This window comes from Lontra canadensis, unplaced genomic scaffold (assembly GCF_010015895.1).
Source record: "Lontra canadensis isolate GAN:19392208 unplaced genomic scaffold, GSC_riverotter_1.0 scaffold76, whole genome shotgun sequence".
In the NCBI taxonomy this organism is placed as follows: domain Eukaryota; kingdom Metazoa; phylum Chordata; class Mammalia; order Carnivora; family Mustelidae; genus Lontra; species Lontra canadensis.
Window position 1 is genome coordinate 6,143,681 of NW_022631070.1, and position 24,277 is coordinate 6,167,957.

General features: G+C 37.6%; 1 protein-coding gene across 1 annotated transcript in view; it reads right to left on the reverse strand.

Annotated features, from left to right (window-relative positions):
• NET1 (neuroepithelial cell transforming 1) overlaps positions 1-24,277 on the reverse strand; it is a 57,435-nt gene that overhangs the window by 15,398 nt on the left and 17,760 nt on the right. The window contains exons 2-3 of the mRNA XM_032881662.1: positions 23,298-23,364; positions 19,188-19,247 (exon numbers count right to left, since the gene is read on the reverse strand). Of these exons, the coding sequence (XP_032737553.1) occupies positions 19,188-19,247; positions 23,298-23,364 (127 nt within the window). The remainder of the gene's footprint in view (positions 1-19,187; positions 19,248-23,297; positions 23,365-24,277) is intronic.

Sequence of the window (24,277 nt, forward strand, 5' to 3'; positions counted from 1 at the left end):
TCTTTGCGTAGAAAATCTAGAATTTATAAACTTAAAAACTGAGTTTTCTGGGAATAATTAAGTCTGTAAAAGATACCAGTTTTTGGTGAAAATACAGGTTTCCAAAGACCAGGTATAGTTATAACCTCTGTTCTTCTGCTTGTATGGAGCCTTCGATGCTTTCTTTCCTAAAATATGAAGAAGGTAAAGAGAGAGAACATTGCTTCCCTTCTACAGAGAAAGGCTACTTACCTTTTCTCCTCTTTTTAAGGTGAAATCAGAATTCTGGAATTCAGATAAACTAGAGTTGAAGAATAATCATTACTTTTTCTGGTCTGGATACTGCTTGTTTTTATTTACTTTTGCCCGGAATAATAAGTAATTGCAAATTAGGCGAGGAAAGCCCTAATACAGAAAGAGAAAAAAAAGTCTAAGCTCTCTGCTGACCTCTGCAGGTGATATTTTGAAATGCAATTCCCAACCTGCTTTCTCTCAACTTTGTAACTATGTTTGTAAGGATCTTATGTAGATGGCTATATCAACAATCTTAATCTGTAGAGAAATATGGATAACAGTACAGATAACATCTGTTTCTTCAGCCCTTGTGTAGCTCTCATGTTTCATATTACAAAATTAAACATGTTTTAAAAGCATATAAGTGTATGAAAGTTGCCACAGTTCACAAGAAATATTTTAAGGGATTTTTTTAAATACAAGAAAAGTAAGTTCCACTTCAAAACTCTAGAATTTGGGGTGCCTGGGTGGCTAAGTCCATTACGCGTCTGCCTTCAGCTCACGTCATGATCCCAGGGTTCTGGGATAAAGCCCCAAGAGGGCTCCTTCTCAGGAGGGGATCTGCTTCTCCCTCTCCCTGCTTGAGTTCTATCTCAAATAAATGAACAAATCTAAGAAAAAACAAACAAACAAAAACCTCTAGAATTTAAGTATACAAATAACTACTATGTATTTCACTAAAAACAACTCAGTTTAAAAGAGAATTTTAAATCTTACTAAAGGAGGAAGCACTGATTCAAATATGAACAAAAAGAAACTTCTAAAAAACCAGAGTTCCAAAATATTTAGGAACTGGTTAAAAACAACAAAAAGGTGGGGCACCTAGGTAGCTCAGTGGGTCAACTTTTGATTTTGGCTTAGGTTATGATCTCCTGGTTGGGAGATGGAGCCCCACATCCTCTCTGCACCTCCCCCACCCAAATAAATCTTTAAAACAAAACAACAAAAAGGCAGTTACTTGGACTAAATGAACATGAAAGAAGGTAATATAGTTACATGTAGATTTGAGTTTTAAAAAATCATTTGGATTAAAAATTTGTCTCCAAGCTTTACTAAGAGCTGGGTTTGGAAAAAGATCAGTTCAGATCTTTATACTATTAACATCACTATAAACAGAATTCCTGATGGGCTAAGAAGTTTGGTATTATCAAAACCCTGGTCCTTTTTGCAATAACATAAATAGCAAAAAAAATGAGGTATCAGTGCTCTTAGTGGTAACTTTTATCTCAAGTACATAGGGTAGCAAATAACTTCCAGTATAATGTAAGATCACTTAGGCTTGTGTAACGGGATGTTGAGTGGGATTTTTCTCATGAAAGGAGGTTGAAACTCAGCTAAGGCTCAAACCTGAAGACTAACGGTCCTGTGTCCTGTGCCTAGCCTCATGTTTCCTCAGCCCACTTTTACATCAGTCATGGCTCCAGCAATCAGCTGTTCTAGGTCACTCTTGCTGTCCACTCTGGGCTCCCTGAGTACTGGAATGTGCCATTTACACAGGTACCATGGGGTAGTTATTGACTAATGGAGCACAGGTGCTGGTGGATAAAAGCTCCCTCCTCAGTCCCTTCACAAGACAGTTCTGCAGTGTATCTTACATGGTTCTTCTGAAGATTCTGGCAAAAATAAGCCTGCTGCCCACAATGGTGACCAGCTTAAATGCAGATACTTGGTATTAGCTGCCTCCTTCTGTTTCAATTCCCCATCCCTGGGACCATACCTCAAAACAGATTGTCAATGAGCTCATGTCTCAGGCTGATTTCTGGAAGGAACCTGGCTAGGACACTAAAACGGAGACTGGCCCTGGACACTAGACACACAGAATGAGATTCTGGAACTGGGTCCCTCATTGGAAAAATGGTGGTAAGGTCTATAGTTATTGATCGGTACGGATGGAATGAAACAATGGCTCCTACAGTGGTTGCAGCACATGAACAACATGGCGGGGGTTAACAGTAACTGCAAAGGTTGTAGAGTTGGCTGGCTTCTGTTAATTGCTTTAAAAGCTTTGAAAAAGCAGCTGGTAACTTTCATAATGTTCTTAGAATCATTATGGCAGGAAGGGCCATGTGGGAGCCCCTGAAATTCTATCCCCTACACTGGAGTCAAGATAATAAATAGAAGCAGTATTGCATACCAAGGGAAAACACAGAGATAGTCATCAAAATTACAGCAGGCAGTAGTGACAGTCTCCACGTCATTTCCATTCAATTAATCTGCAGGACTCCCACAATGAGATGGACTGTGACAGCTAACAGTGGACTACTGTAAACTTAAGTGGTAGGTTTAATCTCAGTTGTTGGGCAAGACGTAGATCCTTTATTGGAACAGATCAAGACATCCTCTAGCATTTGGTATATGGCTCTTGATATGGCCTGTGTGTTCTTTTCAATTCCCATTAGTGAAGAAGATCAAAAGTAGTTAGCTTATATTGTGGGAAGGAGAGCAGTTTCTATTTCATATCCTGAGCCTGTTAACTTTTCTCCTCTGTCAGAGTTCTAAAGGGCCTTGTGATCTGCAAAACATCATGTTAGTCCAGTAAACTGATGACATCAGTCAAACAGGACTTGGTGAGCAGGAAATGGCAAGTATTCTGGACACCCTAGGAAGGCAAATGCATGCCATGAAAATTCTGGGGCTGCCACATTAGAAAAGTTTTAATAGGTCCAATGGCCTGTGGCTTTCTGAGATCTCTCCTCCAAGCTAAAGAACAAGTTGTACCTGCATTCCCTAGCACTAGGAAGGGGCACAGCAGTAGGTAGGACTTTACCTGTATTTGAAAATTCTGCTCTGACCCATTAATGGAGTCATCTGAAATGCAGTTTTGAGTGGAATCCAGAACAGAAGAAGTCTCTGTAGCAGGTCTAGGCTGTGGTACAAGCCGGTCCTGCTGCTCAGATCACGTGACCCAGCATATCTGCTAAAGCTTGAGAGCTCTATGGTAGACAAAGAGGCCGTGTGATGTCTCTGGCAAAGCTAGGAAAAGAAGTGCAATGCAGGTCCCTAGGGTTCTGAAGCTAGGCTAGGCTTTCCAAGGTAGGAAACCGCCTGCTTTGTGAACGGCAGCTCCTGGAGTGCTATAGCAGCCCTAGTGAAGACTGAGGACCTGTCCACGGGACATCATGAGACTAATGCAATCAGAGGTGTCCAAAATGAACCACGGTCAAGCCTACCAAGTTACAGGTTTGGGGAGGTACAGTGGCAACCTCTTATATGGTGGAAATGGCCTATTTGGAATTAGGCCTAAACAAGACCAAAGGGCACAAGTAAATTACATAAGTAGATGTCCCCAGCTATCCCAGTACCCTGATATTAGCCCTTCAGTTCTTCATTTGGTGGTGGTTCTTGGTAACCAACTGATAGAGGAGAAAAACTTGCCCTAGTTTCTGGGTGGATTGTTAGGAGCACTACTGCGGACCCCCCTACTGTACTACAGTGCCATTTAGAGGTAAACCTGAAGGAGACTGGTACAGGGAAACAATTCCAGCAGGCAGAGCTGCAGGCAGTCATCCAATTTATATGGAGGGAGAAAGGGCATGAAGTACAGATATATACAGGCTCCTGAGAAGTGGTGAATAGCTTGGCTAATTGCTCAGGGGCTTGGAAGGAGCGAGATTTAAAAAAAAAAAAAAGGCTGAGAGAAATTTTGGAAAAGAGGCATATAAATGGACCTATGGATTGTGCACAACGTGGGAGGATCTTTGTCTTCTGTTATCAAAAGTACAAAGGTACTAGGTGCCTTGTAGGCACCGGGTAAAAACAGTGATTTATCCTATGCATATCGACAATTCTCTCTCCTAGACCATCACAGCACTCTGGAAGAGGCCCACAAAGACTGGCCGAAGCACAGGTATGAAGGGTGTGTGCGGGTTCTCCAGCAGGGGCCCTCTTTTACCGAGACTGACCTAACCTCTGCCCCTAAAGAATGCCTCACGTGCCAGCAGTTGGGAAATGATGCTGAAATCTGGCCATACAGTTCTGTTTCCTGGGCAGACTTGGTGGCTAGTTGATTACATCAGACCCTACTTGTACAGTATGCAGGGATTCACCCTGCTGCAACAGCCATCTCCCCTGGACACTGAATGTCTTTCTGGATCTTTGGGCCCTGCTGGCACCATCACCGAAGGGCTTGCACAGTGCCTGCACTACTTGCATGAGATCCTACACAACACTGCCTCAGACTCCAGGACCCACTCTGTAGCAAAGGAGTTCTAACAATGGAAAGATAATCCCTTGATCCACTGGTTCTCCCTTATTCCCCGTTTCCAGAAGCAGACAGCATAACAAACAATGGCATTGTTTACTGAAGATTCAGGTACTGCAGCAGCTCAGGGTTGAAATTCTGCAGTGTTGGAACACTGTCCTTCAGAACGTAATCCATGTGAAACAGCCTATATATGGTCCTGTGTCCTCAAGAGCCATCAAACTAGGAATCAAGGGGTGGAAGAATTGGTCCTTCACCCAGATGTGGTGTTTCCCAGGTACAACCTGGCTCTCTGTAGCCACCAAGACTCAAAAAATGTAAACAAACTAGGGGCTCAGACCCCTCAAGGACAAAGGTGGGGCAAGCAAGTCAGACCCACCGAAGTGCTGGCCAAGGGTGAAGGAAATCTCTCCCAGGGGTGGTGGAGGAAGATGTTCATCAGTTATGCTCTGTGTAGCAACAGACACTGTGGCTTGCTCTATTAGAACTCGCAGAAATGGCAGCTGGCCACGATCTAGAGGCCCCTGTGACAGACGGGATTTAAAGGAGTATATGAGCACATCTCTGCAGTACAGAGTGCACAGCGTCAAACAGCATTTGCATCCTCCTTCTCATATTCTATACCCCTACCCCTTCATTAGTTGCACTACAGATCACTCTTTCTGCTCTAGGGCCTCTTGAATGTACCCTACAGGGAATCTGGACCAATAGAGGATGGGACCAGGAGAGGAAATGCTGTTCCTTTGCCTGTGAGGATGCGCTCTCTGACTGCTCAGGGGCCCAGCTGCCAAGTCAACAACTTGTCTTGGAACTTACTTTTCCTCCTTTTCCCAGTCCCTTATTTTCCCTGATAAAATATCTACATACAAGCCTTGCCTCCCCAGCCTCTACATTCTGGCAGAAACCCAGACTAAGACACCCATATTTCTCCCTCCACCCCGTTCTTTAAAGATTTTATTTATTTGAGTGAGAGAGAGAGAGAGAAAACATGAGGGGGGGGGAGGGGCAGAAGGAGAGGGAGAGATATACTCTCCACTGAGCAGGGAGCCCAATGCAGGGCTCAATCCCAGGACCCCAAGATCATGACCTGAGCTGAAGTCAGACGCCTGACTGACTGAGCCACTCAGGCACCCCAAGACACCCGTATTTATAATTTGAGAAGGCATAAGCAAGTGGCAGTAGCCACTGGCTCAGGGTGAGTAAAACCTGTTATGGGTGGTGCAGGAGTAGGAGAATGTGTTTCAGTTATGGCTTCCCTGCAGGATTCACGCCTTAGAGCCTGATCAGGGAATGAACAATTCATGCCCACAACAGCATCTCCACTTCATCAGAAAAGGAATGAGAAAGAAAGCTGTTGGTACGGTCCAGCAGTTTCCCTGGAAAGAGACTATTCTCTCCTCTCTCCAAGCTCTCCTTCCCTTATGGACTTTCAAGAGGACAGAGGGCCAACATGGCACTGACCCCACATGAATTTCTGGTTCCTCTAGTACAAAGAATAGAGGTGAGATTGAGGACATGGTCTTGCTGGGATGGTTGCATCCAGGTGGCCAAAGAACAGCATGAACTGGAAGGTGCACGGTATCCTACTGGCAAGATGGCATCCAAAAGTTGTGGCTAACCTAGCAATGGACTACCGATACCTCAGGGAACTTCACAGGAATGGATCCCCCATTAGCAGGATTTGATGGAGCCATTATTCCTTCTCACTGATCCCAAAGAGGATGAGATAGAACAGAAGTTATAAACCACAATGAAAAGGATTGTAATCTCATCCAGTCAGGTGAAGAGACTTGACCCTGTTTCTCCCTTCTCCCTTGGAGGAGTCTGGGTCTCAAAAAGGTGGGAAGGAGATGCATGAAAAAAAAATTTCCAAACCCTGCAATATACATAATAAATCAGAGGCTAATAGCCATAGAACATAAAGAACTTATTTTTCCCTTTTTCCCCCATTTAAAAAATTGTGATGAAATATACATAAAATTTACCATTTTAACCATTTTCAAAAAAAGATTTTATTTACTTGAGAGAGAGAGTGGGCAGGAGAGAAAATGAATGGAGGGAGGGGCAAAGGGAGAAGAACAAGCAGATTCCCTCCTGAGCATGGAGCTGGACACGGGGCTCTATTCCAAGACCTTGGGATTACGACCTAAACCGAAGGTGTTTAACTCCCTGAGCCATTCAGGCACCCCCAATTTTAATCATTTTTAAGGGTATCGTGCAGTAGGTGGGGCTCAGAAGCATTAAGTGCATTCACTCACATAGTTGTGCAATCACCACCACCACCATTTGCTTCTGTCATCTTTCTTCCCAAACAGAAACCTTGTACACATTAAACTGTAACTCCCCATTTCCCCTCTCCCCAACCCCCGGTAACCACTATTCTATGTCCTATCTCTATGAATTTGACATTCTAGGTACTTCATATAAGCAAAGTTATACAATATTTGTCCTTTTGTGTCTGGCTTATTTTGTTTAGCATAATGTTTTCAGGGTTCATCCATGCTATAGCATGTATCAGAATTCAATTCCTCTTTAAAACTGAATATTCTATTGTATGTATATATCACATCTTGTTTATCCATAAGGGAGTCTCTTTCTGTTCCTAGTTTGTTGGTTGTTTTTTTTTTATTAATCATGAAAGCGTGTTGGATTTTGTCTAACAATTTTTCTGTATCAATTGAAATGATCATGAAGTTTTTCTCCTCCTTAATTCTGTTAATGTGGAGTTTAAAAACTACATTAATTGGTTTTCATTTGTTGAAGCATCCTCGCATGCCAGGAATCAGTCTCACTTGGTCTTAGTGTATAATCCTAATAATATGCTGAATCCACTTCACTGGTATCTTCGTGAAGAATACTTACAAGGGATATTGGTCTATAGTTTTCTTGTAGTATCTTTGGCTTTGGTATCAGGGTATTGCTGGCCTCACAGAGGGAGTTAAGAACTGTTCCCTCCTCTTCAATGTTTTCCAAGAATTTGAGAAGGACTGGCATTAATTCTCCTTTAAATGTTTGGTAGAATTCACCAATGAAGCCATCTGGCCGTGGCTTTTCTTTCCTGGAAGGTGTTTTGATTACTCACTCAATCTCTTTAACAGTTATAGGTCTATTCAGATGATTTCTGTGATTCAGTCTTGGTAGGTTTCTAGAAATCTGTCCTCTTCATCTAGGTTATACAATCTGTTAGTGTAAAATTGTTCATAGTTCTCTCTTATCATCCTTTTTATTTCTGTAAATTGGTACAATGTCTCCACTTTCATTTCTGACTTCAGTAATCTGAGTCTTCTCTTATTTTTTCTTAGTCAATTTACCTCAAGATTTGTCAGTTTTATCTTTTCAAAGAACCATATTTTAGTTTTATTGATTTTTCTCTATTATTCTATTCCCTTTTTAATTAAAACCCACACGAATCTTTACTATTTCCTTCCTTCTGCTAGCTTGAATGTAACTTGTCTTTTTGTAGTGACTTAAAGCATGACATTAGGTTGCTGATTTGAAGTCTGTCTTTTTTTCTTTTTTGAGAGAGTGAGCAAGTGAGCACATAAGTAGGAGTTCGGGGGAGAGGGAGAGAGAATCTTAAACAGGCTCCATACCCAGCAGAGTCTGATGCAGGGCTTGATTTCACAACCCTGAAATCATGACCTGAGCCGAAATCTAGAGTTGGATGCTTAACTAACTGAGCCACCCAGGTGCTCCAAGATCTTTCTCCTTTTTAATGTAAGAGTTTATAGCTATAAATTTCCCTCTTAGTTTTTTGCTTCATCCCACTAGTTTGGTATGTTAGGTTTTCATTTTCATTTGTCTCAAAGCACTTTCCAATTTTCTTTGTGATGTCTTCTTTGACCCACTGGTTATTCAACACTGTGTTATTTAATTTCTACAGAATTATGAATTTTTCAGTTTTCCTTCTGTTATTTCTAGTTTTATTCCATTGTGGCTGCAAAAATACCTTATATAATTTCAATCTTTTCAAACTGATTAAGGCTTTATATGTATATGTTCTATTCTGAAGAATGTTCTATGTGACCTTGAGAAAAATGTATATTTTGCTCTTATTGGATAGTTTTCAGTAGATGTCTGTTAGGTCCAACTGGTTTATGGTGGTGTTCAAGTCCTCTATTCCCTTATTAATTTTCTGTCTGGTTGTCTATCACAATTGGCAAAAATTTAAAAGATTACAAAAATTCAGAGTTGAGAAGGATGTAAAGACAGGTTATCATAAACTGATGGAGAAGTATAAATTTGTAAAACTACTGGAAGGCAAGTGAACAACATTATCAAAACTGAAACTTGCAACCCAGCATTTCCATTTCTTGATATCTGTATTAGAGGTTCCTTTGTGCAGAAGGAGAAAACACAACGTAGCATTATTTTTAATGTGAAAAAATGGAAAATATGTTAAAGGGCCATTCTTCAAGGACTGGTTAAGTAGATCATGGTACTTTATACTATGGAATATGATATGGCAATCTAAAAAGAATGAGGTAGGCTTATATGGTATTGATAAGAGATAAAGAGAAAAAAAGCGAGCTGTAGCACATGTACAGTATGATCATATACAGGTCACCATTACAAACATTGTGTGGAATTACGTAAATAAACAGAAGGGAATCTGGAACACATCAAATAATAACTAGTTACTTCAGAGGATGAAGGCGATACAAGGAAACTTAAAAAAAGTTTAATTTTGAACAAAGACAATGTATTCTTGTATTACTTTTATATTTAAAAAGCAGACACAAGCATTTACATGAACATAACAGCGTAGGAATGATTCACAGTGATCTGGGAATGATTAACCTTAACGATGAACAGCTCTGGATACTTCATTAGCTTCTCAGAGCATTATCAGGAGTAACTGTTTTATGTTTAACTTTTATTTTTTTGGCTAAGAAGAACCATTTTCTTAATCTATCCTCTGTTCCTCTTAACTTTCATCACCTGTACTAGCAGGTGGCTTTATTTTTTCAACCTATGTCACAGAGAAACAATGTTTTATTCTATTATCTTACAGGGCACCAGCAGAGATCATAGGTTACATCAAAATTCAAGGTGGGGGCAGTAATTCATAAGTTAAGCAACTAGGGGTGCCTAGGTGGCACAGTAGGTTAAACCTCTGTCTCTTGGTTTCTGCTCAGGTCATGATCTTAAGGTTTTGAGATCGATCCCTGAGTCAAGTTCCTCCCCGAGTCAAGCTGCATACTCAGTGCAGAGTCTGCTTAAATACGCTCTCCCTCTGCCCCTCCGCCTTGCGCTCTCTATCAAATAAATAAACCTTTAAAAAAAGTGCTAAGTTAAGTCACTAGCTTTAGCATGCCATCTAGCTTCAAATTATTCAAATCTGTGCCTCAGAAAAATTACCAATATCCTGTCATGGTCTAAGAGGTGTTTGTCAAAAGTGAGATTTTATTAATCCAGGAACTAACAAAAATTTATTGTAATCCTAAACAATCACAAATGTTTTAAAAATCATTTATAAGGAATAACATACATAACTCATTATTGTGTTTAAACTAAAATTTACATAGTACACCAATACTCAAAGTATAACACTTCAATATACTACTTAACTTATAAGAAAATGAAATCCCCAAATCTGAACATTCTGAAAAAGAAAAAGCCATATATATACACACATAAACACACACACACGTACACACATTTCTTTTGGAGTGTTTTGGTTTGTGTTTTGATTACTGACTAACAGAGTTAAAGAAGTCTGGTCATAAAAATATGACTCAGTCTTACTCATCTCAGTATTATTTTACATGAACAAAGTAAAAAGTCACTTTGGACTCCACTATCAGAAGAAAAGAGCAAGATTATGGTTGCTAACAAACAGAGATGAAAAACACCTTTGGTAGACAAATGTCATGTTCCTTTTAAGATGAGTAATTTTATACATAATATAGTAGTAGAGCAACCTGATAAAAGATAGTGCTAAAATTTTACTTGGAGACAAATTTGATAAAAAGCAACTACAACTTCACAATAAAGGAGCCAGTGATTCCCCTACATGATAAATCCTTAACATCAGTATTAAATTCTTAATGTAAGATATCCAAAATCAAAATATATAATGCAATGCTCATGTTATATGTTTACCTAAGTCCAAAGTCTTACTTGAATCATATGACCTATTATTACTTTATCTGTTTATTCATTAAATATTTACTGAACACCTATTATGTGTCAGGCCAGGTGGCTAAAGGACTGAACCACAGAGGTAAATAAAGCAATGGCTCCCAACAAGAGCCTCAAAAGACCATACAAACCGATTATATTTAGCATGTTACATAATAACTGTTATATTTAGATGAAAGGCCATACAAAACACAGGGCTGGAGAGTTGGCAGAGTATCCATTCCAGGGTATGTTTTTGGGGGAGAGGGACAACTTTAAGAATGTCATATTCTAACTTAATGGTTAAGTTCTGGCTATACCGAAGTATTGCTGGGACAACTTAAAACAATAAAAACAAAACTCACATGTTCCTAGGTTCCAATGGCACCTATCCTTTTTCCCCCATCTCCTCACATTCATATAGTCTGGGATAGGGCCTAGCAGCACATTTCCTCCCTTCAAAACTCTCCAGGTAACTCTGACCTATAGCCAGAGTTGAATAATTATTTTCAAGATATAAATATAGCTTAATGCTACTGTTATCATCACAACTTCACTGCTGACTTCTTTTTTCCTCATGAAATCCTAATCTGTTCCTTCTATTCAATTTTCCCTACCTAGAGGGATTATGGGAGGGGTAACCAGGCTAGGTTGGTAGGGGTGGGATACAGGGAAAGGGGTAAGACTCTGGAAAGGGTTCCTGGATATAATGAGCGGGGATAGGTAGGAAATCTCCAGGCAATTAAACCAAGTGAGGATGTATAAGGGAAAGGAAACAGGGATATGACTGAGAGAGATATTTTGGAGAGATGGAGTGGGAGCTCATCATAATGGGGATTATATGTTAAGTAACATTTGGGTTTTATCTTTAAAGCAATGAATAGCTACTGAAAGAATTTAAGCAAGACCAAGGAGGAGCGACTGGGTGTGGGTCAGTCGGTTGAACATCTGGACTCTTGACTTGGCTCAGGTCATGATCTCAGGGTCATGAGATCGAGCCCATATTGGGCTCCACCCAGGGCATGGAGTCTGCTTGAGATTCTCTTTCCCTCCCTCTGCCCCTCCCCCCGCCACTTGCACACACAGGCACATGCCCCCACCTCTTAAAAAAAAAGATCAAAGAAAATCAATATGGCATCATAAAGAGGCTACAGGCAGGGAGGCCAGTTAAAAGGCTGTAACTTGTAAGCAACTGAATAAAGGGATGTGAAAATCAGATTGTGATCTGGCTTAAAGATTCAGATTAGGGAAGGGAGTCATCAGTTACACACAGCTGAATCTGGTGAGTGAATGAAGGGGCTCTCCAAAGAAAGATCATTAAGAAGAAAAAAACCGATGAAGATGAAACCTTAGGAATGCTCTATTCATCTCCACAGTCATCACTCCCCTTCCAGGCCTCCAGACACTATACCAGGTCCTCACTCACCAGTTCTTTCTACAGAGATGGAAGGACTATAACTGCGGAAAATCAGTTCAAGAATCCAGAATATCCTTTCTGTTGATTTTCATAGGTCAATAAACTCTTCAGCCAATCATTTCCAGCCTTCAAATTGAGTGGCCAATTAACCCTCTGTACTACTTCATTTCTTAGTTCTCCCTCATATATTTGACTCTTTCTAAAGAATTTATCGTTCCTGACACATACATAACTCATTTTAATTCTTGCCATTTGTAGATGTCCCTTCTCTATCTGGGGTTGGTTTTTCCAGTTCATGTTCACTTCCATAAAAAACTAAACTCCAAATCAAAACCTCCCCAAATCTTCTATTTCTCCCTCCTGTTCCTCTTCCTAACACTATCATACTTGTCTAACTATGCAGGTATGATTTTGTCAGAGGGTCTCATTTCTGGCTTGGACATAGTCTTATCTCTAAGGTTAAGAATAGGACCTGAATCATTGTGGGTGCCCCATAAAATGTTTGTGTAATTAAAAAAAAAAAAAGGAGTAAAAGAATTTAGACTTAGTGAAGTTTTGAGTAAACAAAGATGATATTCAGTAAATTATTATTTCAAATTCATTCTTATCATAGTTGTACATAATTCCTTAGGTTTGCAAGAAATGGAGACTATATCATGACATACAGGTAGGTCTGGTTAATGTAACTTTTTTTTTTTTTAAGATTTTATTTATGACAGAGAAAGACACAGAGAGAGAGGGAACACAAGCAGGGGAAGTGGGAGAGGGAGAAGTAGACCTCCTGCTGAGCACGGAGCCCAATGTGGGCCTTGATCCCAGCACCCTGGGATCATGACCTGAGCCGAAGGCAGACACTTAATGACTGAGCCACCCAGGTGCCCTGTAACCAAACTTTTATAAGGATTTTTTTCTTGAGTATAACTCCACAGTTTGAAGAACATAGCAATAGTATATGCAAATGTATAACCACTGCCCCGAACCTGACAAATTTTGAAGGACAATAAAAAGTTTATCTTTGGCTCGTTGATGAGTATTAGTATCAGTGCATAATATACAATCTATGCTAAAAATTATAGCAATTCAAATAATTCCAGTAAATTCAATGTCAATAAAATCTGCTAAAATTATATTGGTTTCAGAAGAAAGCTAAATTTGCTTTTCACCATTGAGAATAAAATGCAGGAGTCATAATTCTGAGACTAAGGTGATGGCAGCGACATAGTTTTACAATTTTTCCAAATCCTTCCATGAAAACACACAGAACAAGGACAGTAAAACCAAATCCCCAAGGTCAATATGTCTAGCACTATGTGACAAGGTACACATCCCCATGAACCCCAAAATACAAGTTAATGTGGATAAACTACCAACAACTCTAAGACTTATATAGCAGCAGAAGAGAAAGGAGAAAAATAAAATATCTCCCACATCTGACTAGAGAAGAATCCGGAAACTACTGACAGTGACTTGCTGCAGCTGCAGAGTAAGGTGGGTCATTGTGACCATGGCTATTGAAACTGAGAAGGGTTTTATCTACCAAAGGGTAGCAGTAAGGGGTTCATGGCCGGAACACATGAGTTTAGGACTTTCAAAGCTCCCTTCCAAGACAAAGCACTATACTGTGGTGCAAGTTCTGGGAACAGATTCAAGTCAAGTGGAATAGAGGTGACAGACATCCAGGAAAAGAGAAAGTTCCAATAAAAGTTGAGGAGGAAAACAGGTCCTGGAGAACTCAAAGTGTATCTACCTTTATTATTTGTTTAAGATAACAGAAGAGGAAGTTTAAAGTTATAAAGCTAGAAAAGCTCTCCTGACTCACTCCCCCTTTCTAAAGCCACTTTCATGTGGTAATGACCAATAGAAAAGAATCACAGTCAAATCCCATATGAAGTTTTCATAAGGAAAAAGTTATAAGGGAAAAGGTAATATCCCTACAAAAAATAAAAGCATAGTAGAAAAACATGCTCACAAAAAAACTACAATATTCCAAGACTAGCTTATAAAAGAGCATAAACCAAAATTAGAAAGGTGGCAAAATTAAGGAAAGAATTAGCAATAAAACACAATATCCAAACTTGAAATCAGCAATGAAGGATGCCTGCATGTTCTCTCAGTGGATGATCTCATCTTCTAGGGCTGTGCATCTTGTCTGATTCACCATTTGTTACTGACCAGGTTTTGTGACTCTGTAAGGGCAGATGTTAACTGTAGAAAACTGAGAGCAGTGTAAATACATTTTGTAGGTAGAGATGGAGATGAGGGTATTAATTTGTTTTGCATCTATTTAGCAATCTTATTCCAAATTGAGTGGAACAGAGCAACAGAAGCAAAGACAAGAAAAAACTCAGATAAAGAAAAGGGGGGCACAAAAGAAAGATCTCAGAAAGCATGAGGCTGTATTGTTATAAACCACTTTGTGAAGACAACAGAAGAGGGAGCCCTGGAGCCATGAAGGTGAAGACAGGCTACCACTGCTCACTCCTCTATCTCACAGGAAAATTTACTGCACTTAAAAAAAATGAGCAACAGAAAAGAATCTTGAATCCCCTTTAAAACTATTATAAGAACACAGAAAATGTGAAGTAGAATAATGTCTCTAAGCATAAAATAAATTAAGAAATTATAGAAGCTATGAAAGAACATAAAACTCAGAAATTAGGTGGGTAGAGAAAGGAAGATTTGCAATGAGGTGAGAGAACTAAAAAAAAGAACTAAAAATATAAGAATTATTTTAGAATAAAAAAAAATATGCCTACTGAATTAGGAGAAAAAAGAATACAAAAGGGAAGACAAGTTTGAAGACAAGCCTGGGTGGCTCGTCTGACTCTTGATCTCAGCTCAGGTTGTGATCTCGGGGTCATGAGTTTAAGCCCCGCACTGGGCTCCACGCTGGGCATGGAACTACTAAAAAAAAAGATAAAGAGAAAATATTTTGAGAGAAAGTGATAAATATAAAAGATTAAAAAAATCCAAACTAAGTAAAAATCAGGAAGGGGACAGAAAACAATGGAATACAAAGAAATGACAAAAACTATGAGAATAAGTCATCTGAATTTATTAAAGTCTAGAGCAGGGGTCAGCAAACTCTATAAAAGGCCAAATAGTAAATATTTCAGTCTCTGTAGGTCAGATGGTCCTTGTCACTGCTACTTAACCTCTGCCACTGGAGTGTTTTTAAAAGCAACCATTAACAATATATGTAAGTCACTGAGCAGGTCAGACATGGGTTGATGGCTAACTGACCCTTTGCTAGAAAAGGAGTTTCAGAAAACCAAAAACCTAGAACTGGTGCTCAGCATTCAATATACACTTATCTGCAGAACTAAAGCCTAAAAATGGGTACCAGGGTACACAGCCCAATCTGCGATGGCTATATGCTCTGATTTTGTAGATACAGTAAAACTACATTCAAGAAATGGAAAATGGTGAATGTATATGAAAAGTAAAATAAGCACTTAATACTTTAAATGTATTAATTTAGAATAAAGAGATATGACTTTAGTTTATTAACAGGGGAGAAGGAGAGGAGGGAGAAGAGGTATCAGTTGATTATAATAATGCTCATAGGAATGAACCAATTTACAATAGCTAAAAAGGGGAAATTGAAGACAAAAATATCCAAAGAACAAAAACATGAACCTTCCTAAATATGGAAAGACATACCAAAGCAAAACACACAAGCAAAACAAATAAGGAAAGAATAAAATAGAGCATAAAATAAAGACAGCATTCTACTGTTTAGCCAAGAGAGTGGGATACACAAATATACATGCAATTGCTTCTATTTTTAAAAAGTGAAAGAATAAACCATAAAATTTAAAAAACAAAAAAAGGGATTTTTTATGGAAGAAAGAAGTAGGGTAGAAGACCCAGGAATAGAAACAAGAATCCTGTAGACCTGACTTTGAAATTCCATACAGTTTTGTTACATGATTATAAGAAAAATTAAGTTTAAAAAGTAGTTCTTAAAAATTGAAAATAAAAAGGAACAAGTAAATTGTTGCCATAATTACACACAGAAAAGTACTAGTTCAGGGGCACCTGGGTGGTGCAGTTAGTTAAGCATCCAACTCTTGGTTTTGGCTCAGGTTCTGACCTCAGGGTCCTGGGATTGAGCCCCACGTTGGGCTCCACACTCATTGGGGAGTCTGCTTGAGGATTCTCTCTCTCTCTCTTCTTCTGTCCCTCCCTGCTCACACTCTCTCTCTCTTAAAAAAAAAAAAAAGTACTAGTTCAATAATTTAACATAATAAGCTGTACATACTATAACTAATATGCAAAAAACAAAAAATCTGAAAAATAAAACATACAATGTTTTTAATAATTGTCTCATTTATATTAATATAGTAGCAGTAACAATCTGCAGTAATGCAGACTGTTGTCTTTGAACTGTGAGTAAATCAAGTGAATAGTTATGTCAGTGTCCCAAGACCTAGATTTTTGGTGTGGCTGGAGAGATCTAGACAGGAAGATTAATGCAACTGAGTAAAAAACACTGTAGCCTCAAATCTGAAATATCAGTACAAACTCAAAATTTATTATATCTGAAAAAGTGATATACATTTCCTAGATTTGTCCATTAAAAAGGCACAGAAGCGGGCACCTGGGTGGCTCAGTGGGTTAAGCCTCTGCCTTCGGCTCAGGTCATGATCTCAGGGTCCTGGGATCGAGGCCCGCATAGGGCTCTCTGCTCTGCGGGGAGCCTGCTTTCTCCTCTCTCTCTGCCTGCCTCTCTGCATACTTGTGATCTCTCTCTCTCTGTTTCAAATAAATAAAAATAAAATCTTTAAAAAAAAAAAAAAGGCACAGAAGCAAGAATCAATACAGCAGCAAGGAGTGTTCATAATGCGCAGGTTTAAGCCTCTACCATTTCCTAAGGAAAGCAGGGTTTTTAGAAATAGGGCTGTTTCCAGGTATGGAGCAGAAACAACAACAAAATATACAAGTGGGCCTGGAAGAACTTGTCATCCTGGAAGAAAGGGAGACCATTTACCTTCTAGATATAAAGTAAGGGTCATGTTAAAGGATACAGGAAATCAATACATTGCATTCCTTACATTTACATTATGTTAAATGTCAATTATATAATTATATAATGAAACTGGGGAAATAAGGACATTGGCACCACTCTGATGCCAAAGATAGGGTAATTTGAGCATTGTAAGCGTAATAATGGAAGTGGATTAAAACACTACAAATGTGCTAATATCCGTATGTTCATAATCACATTAAAAAGAAAAAAAAATCACTAATTACTTTTAGAGAATTTTAATGAATAAAACGCATCACTTGAAAACGGATAAAAGGAATCATGAACTTGTTCTACCTTTAGTTTAAGTATCTTGTAGTAACCAGATGGTTGGTGAGGAGAGTTTTCTTTTTTTTTTTTTAAAGATTTTATTTATTTATTTGAGAGAGAGCATGCAAGAGCGGGGTGGGGGGGGGTGGAGAGAGGAAGAGAGAGAAGCAGGCTCCCGACTAAGCAGGGAGCCTAACATGGAGCTCGATGTGGGGCTCCATCTCAGCACCCTGGGATCATGACCCAAGCCAAAGGCAGATGCTTAACCAATTGAGCCACTCAGGCACCCCAAGGGGAGTTTTCTTTTTACAGAAGTAATCTAGTTAATAAAAACGACTGATAAAGGCACATTGTTACCACTTTGCAACCCTCGATGATAAAAGAAATCTAGGCAATGAGAATTAATTTTGCCCAAAACAATCTCTAGATCTATCAGTTTATCAGGAATAAAGGGAAGAGAGGAACAGAAGAAATGATACCAGGGAGATGCAATCGTGAATATGCAGGATGTGAAGGGCTCTACACATGCTTACTTCTTCAACGACAAAAAACTCTTAAAAAAAAAAAAAAAGAAAAAAAGAAAAGCTAGAGAGGGAACCTACAAATTAAAAGACAGTGAAGAGAGATAATCACAATGTATGGACCTTATATGAATTCCAATTCAAACAGACAAAACGAACAAAACCAAAACAAAAAAGGTGTAAGACAAATCAAGGAAGTGTGAACACTCAATCTGATGATACAGATAACATGATACAACATAAAGGATTTTCTTCAAAATAATCTAGGGCAGAGGCGGCAAATAGATATAATGACAATAATTTGATCACATGATGGGAATTGGTGAAGTTGGGATAAACAAAAGGAGGATTATTTTTCAGTAGATTTGACCATGGATTTTATTGTGGCAAACTATAAATACTGTCTATTTCTGTATGTGATCTGATTTGAAGCATACCTAAAAATACTCAGGGCTGTCATTTCATCCTTTTTTTCTTTCTTTGAATACAGGATTTTAAAATGTAACTAAAACTGTTTTGCAAAAAGCCTTAACACTTAAAACGGAGTTCTCCCATAAACATATTACATATGTACACATGCCCCCCTCTCCCCTGCAAATCTGGCTTGCTGGATTTGGTAAAATGTTGATGGGCAAACCTATAAAAATTTGCCATCATTACACATGATGTCAAACATTTTTAAAATCTCACTTAAAAAATGTATAACCTTTATGTAACAATCTTTAAAAAGGTTCCTTAAAACCAAGATGGTTCTGTAAAGTTTGCCAGTTGACAAAAATGGACTAAGTAATTCCACAGATACCAAGTTTTGGGACTTAAATACAATTTTACATAAAGGATACATAATCATTTTTTAAGTGTGCACTGAATTTTGGTTTGTCACAGGTCACACATTGGAAACACACAGACACTTCTGACCTACAGACAAGCTGTTTGGTTTGCATGGTCCAACATATAAAGATTGGGAGCTTTCACATAAAAATCCAGATTTTGACAGTCCTACAAGCAGCTGGGAGCTAGAGCACAGTAGCAGCTGCCTCTTGCAGGAGGGCGTGTTTCTTTTTTCCACCACGGTCCCTTGCTTCCTTCCTCCTTGCATACACGGTAGGCCTGGCCTCTTCAGACATTTGAGTGTGAGATCACTAGCTAAAGCCTAACATTGTTCTTAGGGAGGCTTTTACCTCATTCCTAACAAAGTACAACAGAAAAAAGAAGATATCTGTAAGAGTCCATATTACTTAGTTTTGAACTTATAATTTTTTTAAAATTCGCATTCATCATCCTTATAGCACAAAAATAAAGTATTATCTGCATATTTTTAAATGCTTTTCTTTGACAAGAAGAAAGGCTTACCTTTAAATCAAGGCTGTTAAGGCTTATGACATCATCATCTTTCGCTCTCCGCTTTCTTTTCTATAAGAAAAAAAAGATTTCATTCTTATATAGAAGGAATGCATGTTACCTCATTAAACAGAGAGTCCATAAAACCAGAAAAATCACTTTAAAAAAGTGAAGCTCTATTCATAATTATTTTTGAAAAAAAATTATTTTTGAGGGATGATCATAAATGATCTCTAGCATATTTACTGTTTATATAGTTCCCCTGGCCTGAATCATCTCATGCTGCCAAGTTTCACCCTATCAAAAAACTTTATGTAAAGTTTTTTCAGAAGAGAACTCTTAGTAAGTCAAGGGCTAACTGTACTTACTAGAGAAAAAGTAAAATATGTTTTAAACATAAAAGCAACGAGTTTTTAAAAAATCATATTATTTATCCTATGGAAGGGGGAGGGTCTTCACTAGAAAAAAAATACCCTTTTCTCATGGCCCAAAGTAAATTAAGACTTGTTGCCAGAAGCAGGATTTATCTACTGGAAGACAACATACTCCTAGTTACCATTCACTGCTCACTCAGCCCTTCTGGTGCCTGTAGTGGTGAAACTGCATACAATCTCATTTCTGTCCTTCATCACTATTGAAGAAGAATCCTTAAGTAACACATCACCCACTCACACCTCAAAATAACTTTTCAGATGACCTGGGACATAGTCTAGCTCTTGTGAACTCTCAAAACTGACCAGCTAGGGTTCCCTTCCAGGACCTAACTCCACTCCAAGGAGAAACTGGCGGTAGTGGAATCAGAATGGAGCAGGACAGGGACACTGGAGAAAAGGAAAGACGGAGTCCAGATGGAAGTGGGGAATTGATGGAACCTGGAAATCGCAGAAGCAAGGAACCATATAAAGAGAGGGAACTCTGTTAAGTTAGAAAAGTTATCTGAACCAAGCCTCTTTGTAAAATTCAGAAAAACTAAATTCACATTAAAATGAACAGAAAATTCTCCAAGTCAAATCCTACACAAAATGACTCTAAGAAAAAAGGGAAAAGGGGAAGAATAATATCCCTATTGGGAATGAAAGTACTTTGGAATGAAATGCTCAAAGAAACAGAGCAAAACTATGACATACTATTCCAAAGTTAGCTAACGGCATTAGGAAAATGATAGAACACTTGAAAGAAAAATATAAATCAGGATTGGAAAAAACTAAAAATGAGGTGACAAGAAATCCTTATTGATCTTAAGGTCATATCCAGAAGATCTAGAAAAATAAGAATAATATGATCCTAATTCTGAAAAAAACAAAGCAAAGATCCTGCATTTATGTATATTTTATTTGTGAGTCTCTCTCTGTATATGTGTGTGTGTGTAAATAATTATATGAGCAAAACAGAGGGACAGGTATGGTATTGCTGACACAGGTTAGAGTGGAGGCTGGGATGGAAGGATTGACAGGGGAGGAGAGAGGAAAGGAGGAAGCTGCCAAACAAAAAGAAGTGTACTGAGGGGAAAAGCTCATTCATGATTGTACCTACACATTTATATAAAATTATGTACATGTGTTTACATATGTAGAAAGACATTTAACAGATTTTAAAATATTCTACTATATTTTCTTTTAAACATTCTGAAGTTTTCTTTTCCTATATACATATTCAATCCATCCAGAATTTATTTGTTTGTATATAGTATGAGACGGCAGAGCTAACTGTCCCCACCGCTAAGACCATTGTTGCAGGCACCATTCCTTCTAATGACTACGATGCATGAAGGTCTCATACATATGTCAGTTTCTGGGTTCTCAATCTTATGGCATTGGTCTGTTTACCTAGACTTTCATCCACACTGTGATTCCATAATCACTGTACCTATGGAGTAAGCCTTAACAGCTAATAAAGTCAAGTCATATGTTCCCTGACTTGCACAATACTTCCGCTGCTCTGGGCTTTCTACTTTCTTTCTGAATTATAGAGTGAGATCTCTTACACTCTAGTGGGATTTCTATCAGAACTACACTGAATTTATAAATTAATATAGGGAGTACTAACATTTTTGGGTTTATTGAGTCTTTCCTTGTACGACTATCTTTCCATTTAACTTGGTATCTATTTCTTTATTAATGCTTTCCAATTTTTCCAACAAAAATCTCACAGATCTTTTCACAGATTTATTCAGTTTTAAAAATTGTTTTTACTTCAATATAAGCATCTTTACAAATTACATTTGTTTATTGCCTATATATATACACATTTTACTGAATCCCTTTTATAAGTTTTATAGCCAGTAATTTTGTTTGAACTTTTAGTTCTAATAGCTGCTATCAATATTCACTAGGATAGTCTATGTAGATAGCCATATTGTCCCTAAGCGATGAGATGCTATTGTCTCTTTCTTCCTAATTTGAATACCACCTGTTCTCCTGTCTCACTATGTTGGCTAGAAGCACCAGTAAAATGCTGGATAGACATGGTGACAGCAGGCTTTTTTCCAAAATTTTAAGGAAATGTTTCTAACATATTATCATCACAAAACATGTTGTTTGTGGCAGGTCTCAGGCTAAGATAGTTCTGTTCTATTCCCAGTTTGCCAAGAATTTTATCATGACTGGGCAATGATTTTATTTTTATCCATTTTCATTTTTCCACTTATTTTTTTTTGGTTCATTCTACTGTTCTTTCTCTAATAACTTGAGTCAAATGCTTACTTTTTGTCCTCTTTTTTCTCAACCTATGTATGTGAAAGTTTATTAATCTCTTAATACTCCTTAATCACATTCCGAACGTTTTAACACATGAACCATGAGCTATTTCTTTTGTCATGGGAGAACTCTACAAATGTGTTTTCCCCAAGAGGGATGTACCATCCCAGAGGATATGCAAGATATCTTCCCTGGAGTGCAGGAGGAAAATGTTAGAACTTCAATATTTATGTATTTATTAATCCTTAAAAATAAGGTTTACTAATATTTAATATACAGATGATGAACTCATCATCATCCACATTATAAGGTTAGACAATAGTCATCCAATCAGTTCCCAGAAATTGACCTCACACTGTGAAAATGTCATGGCTATTTGAAATACGGACTTACATCCACTATCACGAACTTCACCCAAGATTGAGTACTGTGCTTTGACTTATTAGCCAATAAAGCTGGTCCATACATAAAAATCCTAAATAAACATAGCAGGGTATGTGTTCAAAATATTTTTGCTGATAGGTTTGCAAAATTAAGTTTGGAGACACTTCTCTCCTGAAGTTTTTCTGTTTGAGCTTAGGCTTGTCAACTATGAAAGGAAAAAAATCAAGATGAAAAAAAGTCTCTAGGAGAATAGAGAATTGTATTAAAATCAGGAGACTCTTGGTATGAATCCTTAACTGACCAATTAATGTAAGTAACTGGTATAAGAGCAAAGAAATCTCAAACAGAAGTCCCCAACAGAGATATAAATTAAATACAAAAGAACAGAATGCAAATTAAATATGCATTGCTGAACCCATCAGCACACAATCAGGTAAAACTTGGCAAACTAGAAACAGAATGATTTTTGCTATTTCCTCCAAATAAGAAAATGTAAGAATCATGCTCTATTTGTATATACATTATTTACGAGTATTATAAGCTAATGAGTTTTTAATTACAAAAAGAACCAATTGTCTGGTTAGATGCCTCTGTAAAAGTCTCATTCTAAAAATAATGAGAGTAGGATACTAGGATGATTAATAACAGAAAATAAATCATCATCATATATATCATCTGAAATCATTTTTATATTTTTCAGCCAAGAAACAAGCTGTTAGAGTATGTACATAAAAACAGCTTCATATTTCATAATATATTCTCTTAATTTTAAAACTGTAGGAATAAAAGAAAGGATTGCATAAGGTTAAAAATAAATAGATCTGCTATTTTTCAAAATATTTTATATTTAATTGAAATAAAAGTTGTTTTTAGCTTGTTAGCAGAAGAAAAAAGAATTAAATTAGGCTGCCAAAGATGGCAACAGAAACTCTGTATCTCAAGATAATCAAGAAGTACAGACAACTGAGTTGTACACCAGACTGAAAGACAACCTAGGAATTAATTCTCTCAATGTCTTGACATAAAATACCCAGGTACTCACCAAAGTGAAGTCCCAGTGAGGGCCAGGTGTTAAAAATGTGAAGGAGCTACCTCTCCGAAGGGAATGACTGTTAAAAGAAAATTCAAGCAAAAAGTTAACCGAGAGTAACTTTAGTAAAACAAAGCTCTAGACAGATAAAAAGCTATCTTTTTCATAGGTTCAAAACTATTTAAAGTAACTTTATTAGCCATTCAATTGTAGAAATATAAAGAAGGGATGCAAACAAAAAAAATCAGGATTTATCCCCTGGTCTTTTTTGGAATCTTTACAAAAGTGAAAGGGCCTTTATAAAATTAGTGGACATATTAAAAATAATTCACCAAACCAAGCAGGATTATTTTAGGAACATATACATGGTTCAATAGTAAGAAATCTATTTATATAGTATATTAAACTAATAAGTTAAATAAAAAGCAGTAAATGATGCAAAAATTATTTAATAAAATTATGCATTCTTGCTCAACATTTAAAAACAAGAATAAAGGATGCTCAACATAATAAATAAAACTCAAATGCCTTTAATTTGAATTTCATGTTTAAATCTCTTCCATGTACTGATTTTTTTTTTAAATTACGGTTTAATTAACCAAATAAGGAATTTTGAAAATTATATCTGAGACAAAGATCTCAAGTAAGATTAAAAGTTGACGAGGATTTTGTTACTATTAAGTGACAGATTTTTCTTCTGTTTATCTTTCCATTCAAGAGAATCCTTTTAACAAAAACCTGTCCTTGCCTTTATAAAATATAAACCTCTATGTTTATAAACATGCAGAAAAATCACAAAATATAGTTAGCACAAGAAATACAGGTTATAAACTATACTTACCACTAATCTCTTCGGATGTAAATAATTCTAAAATAAATGTTTCCCCCTTGTATAGAAATAAGTGAGAAAAAAAAGCCACCTATCACTTGTGTTCAGGCAGATTCAAAGGCGGGCTGAAGAGTGCAAAAGCTTCACAGTGGAAAAAAGGGAA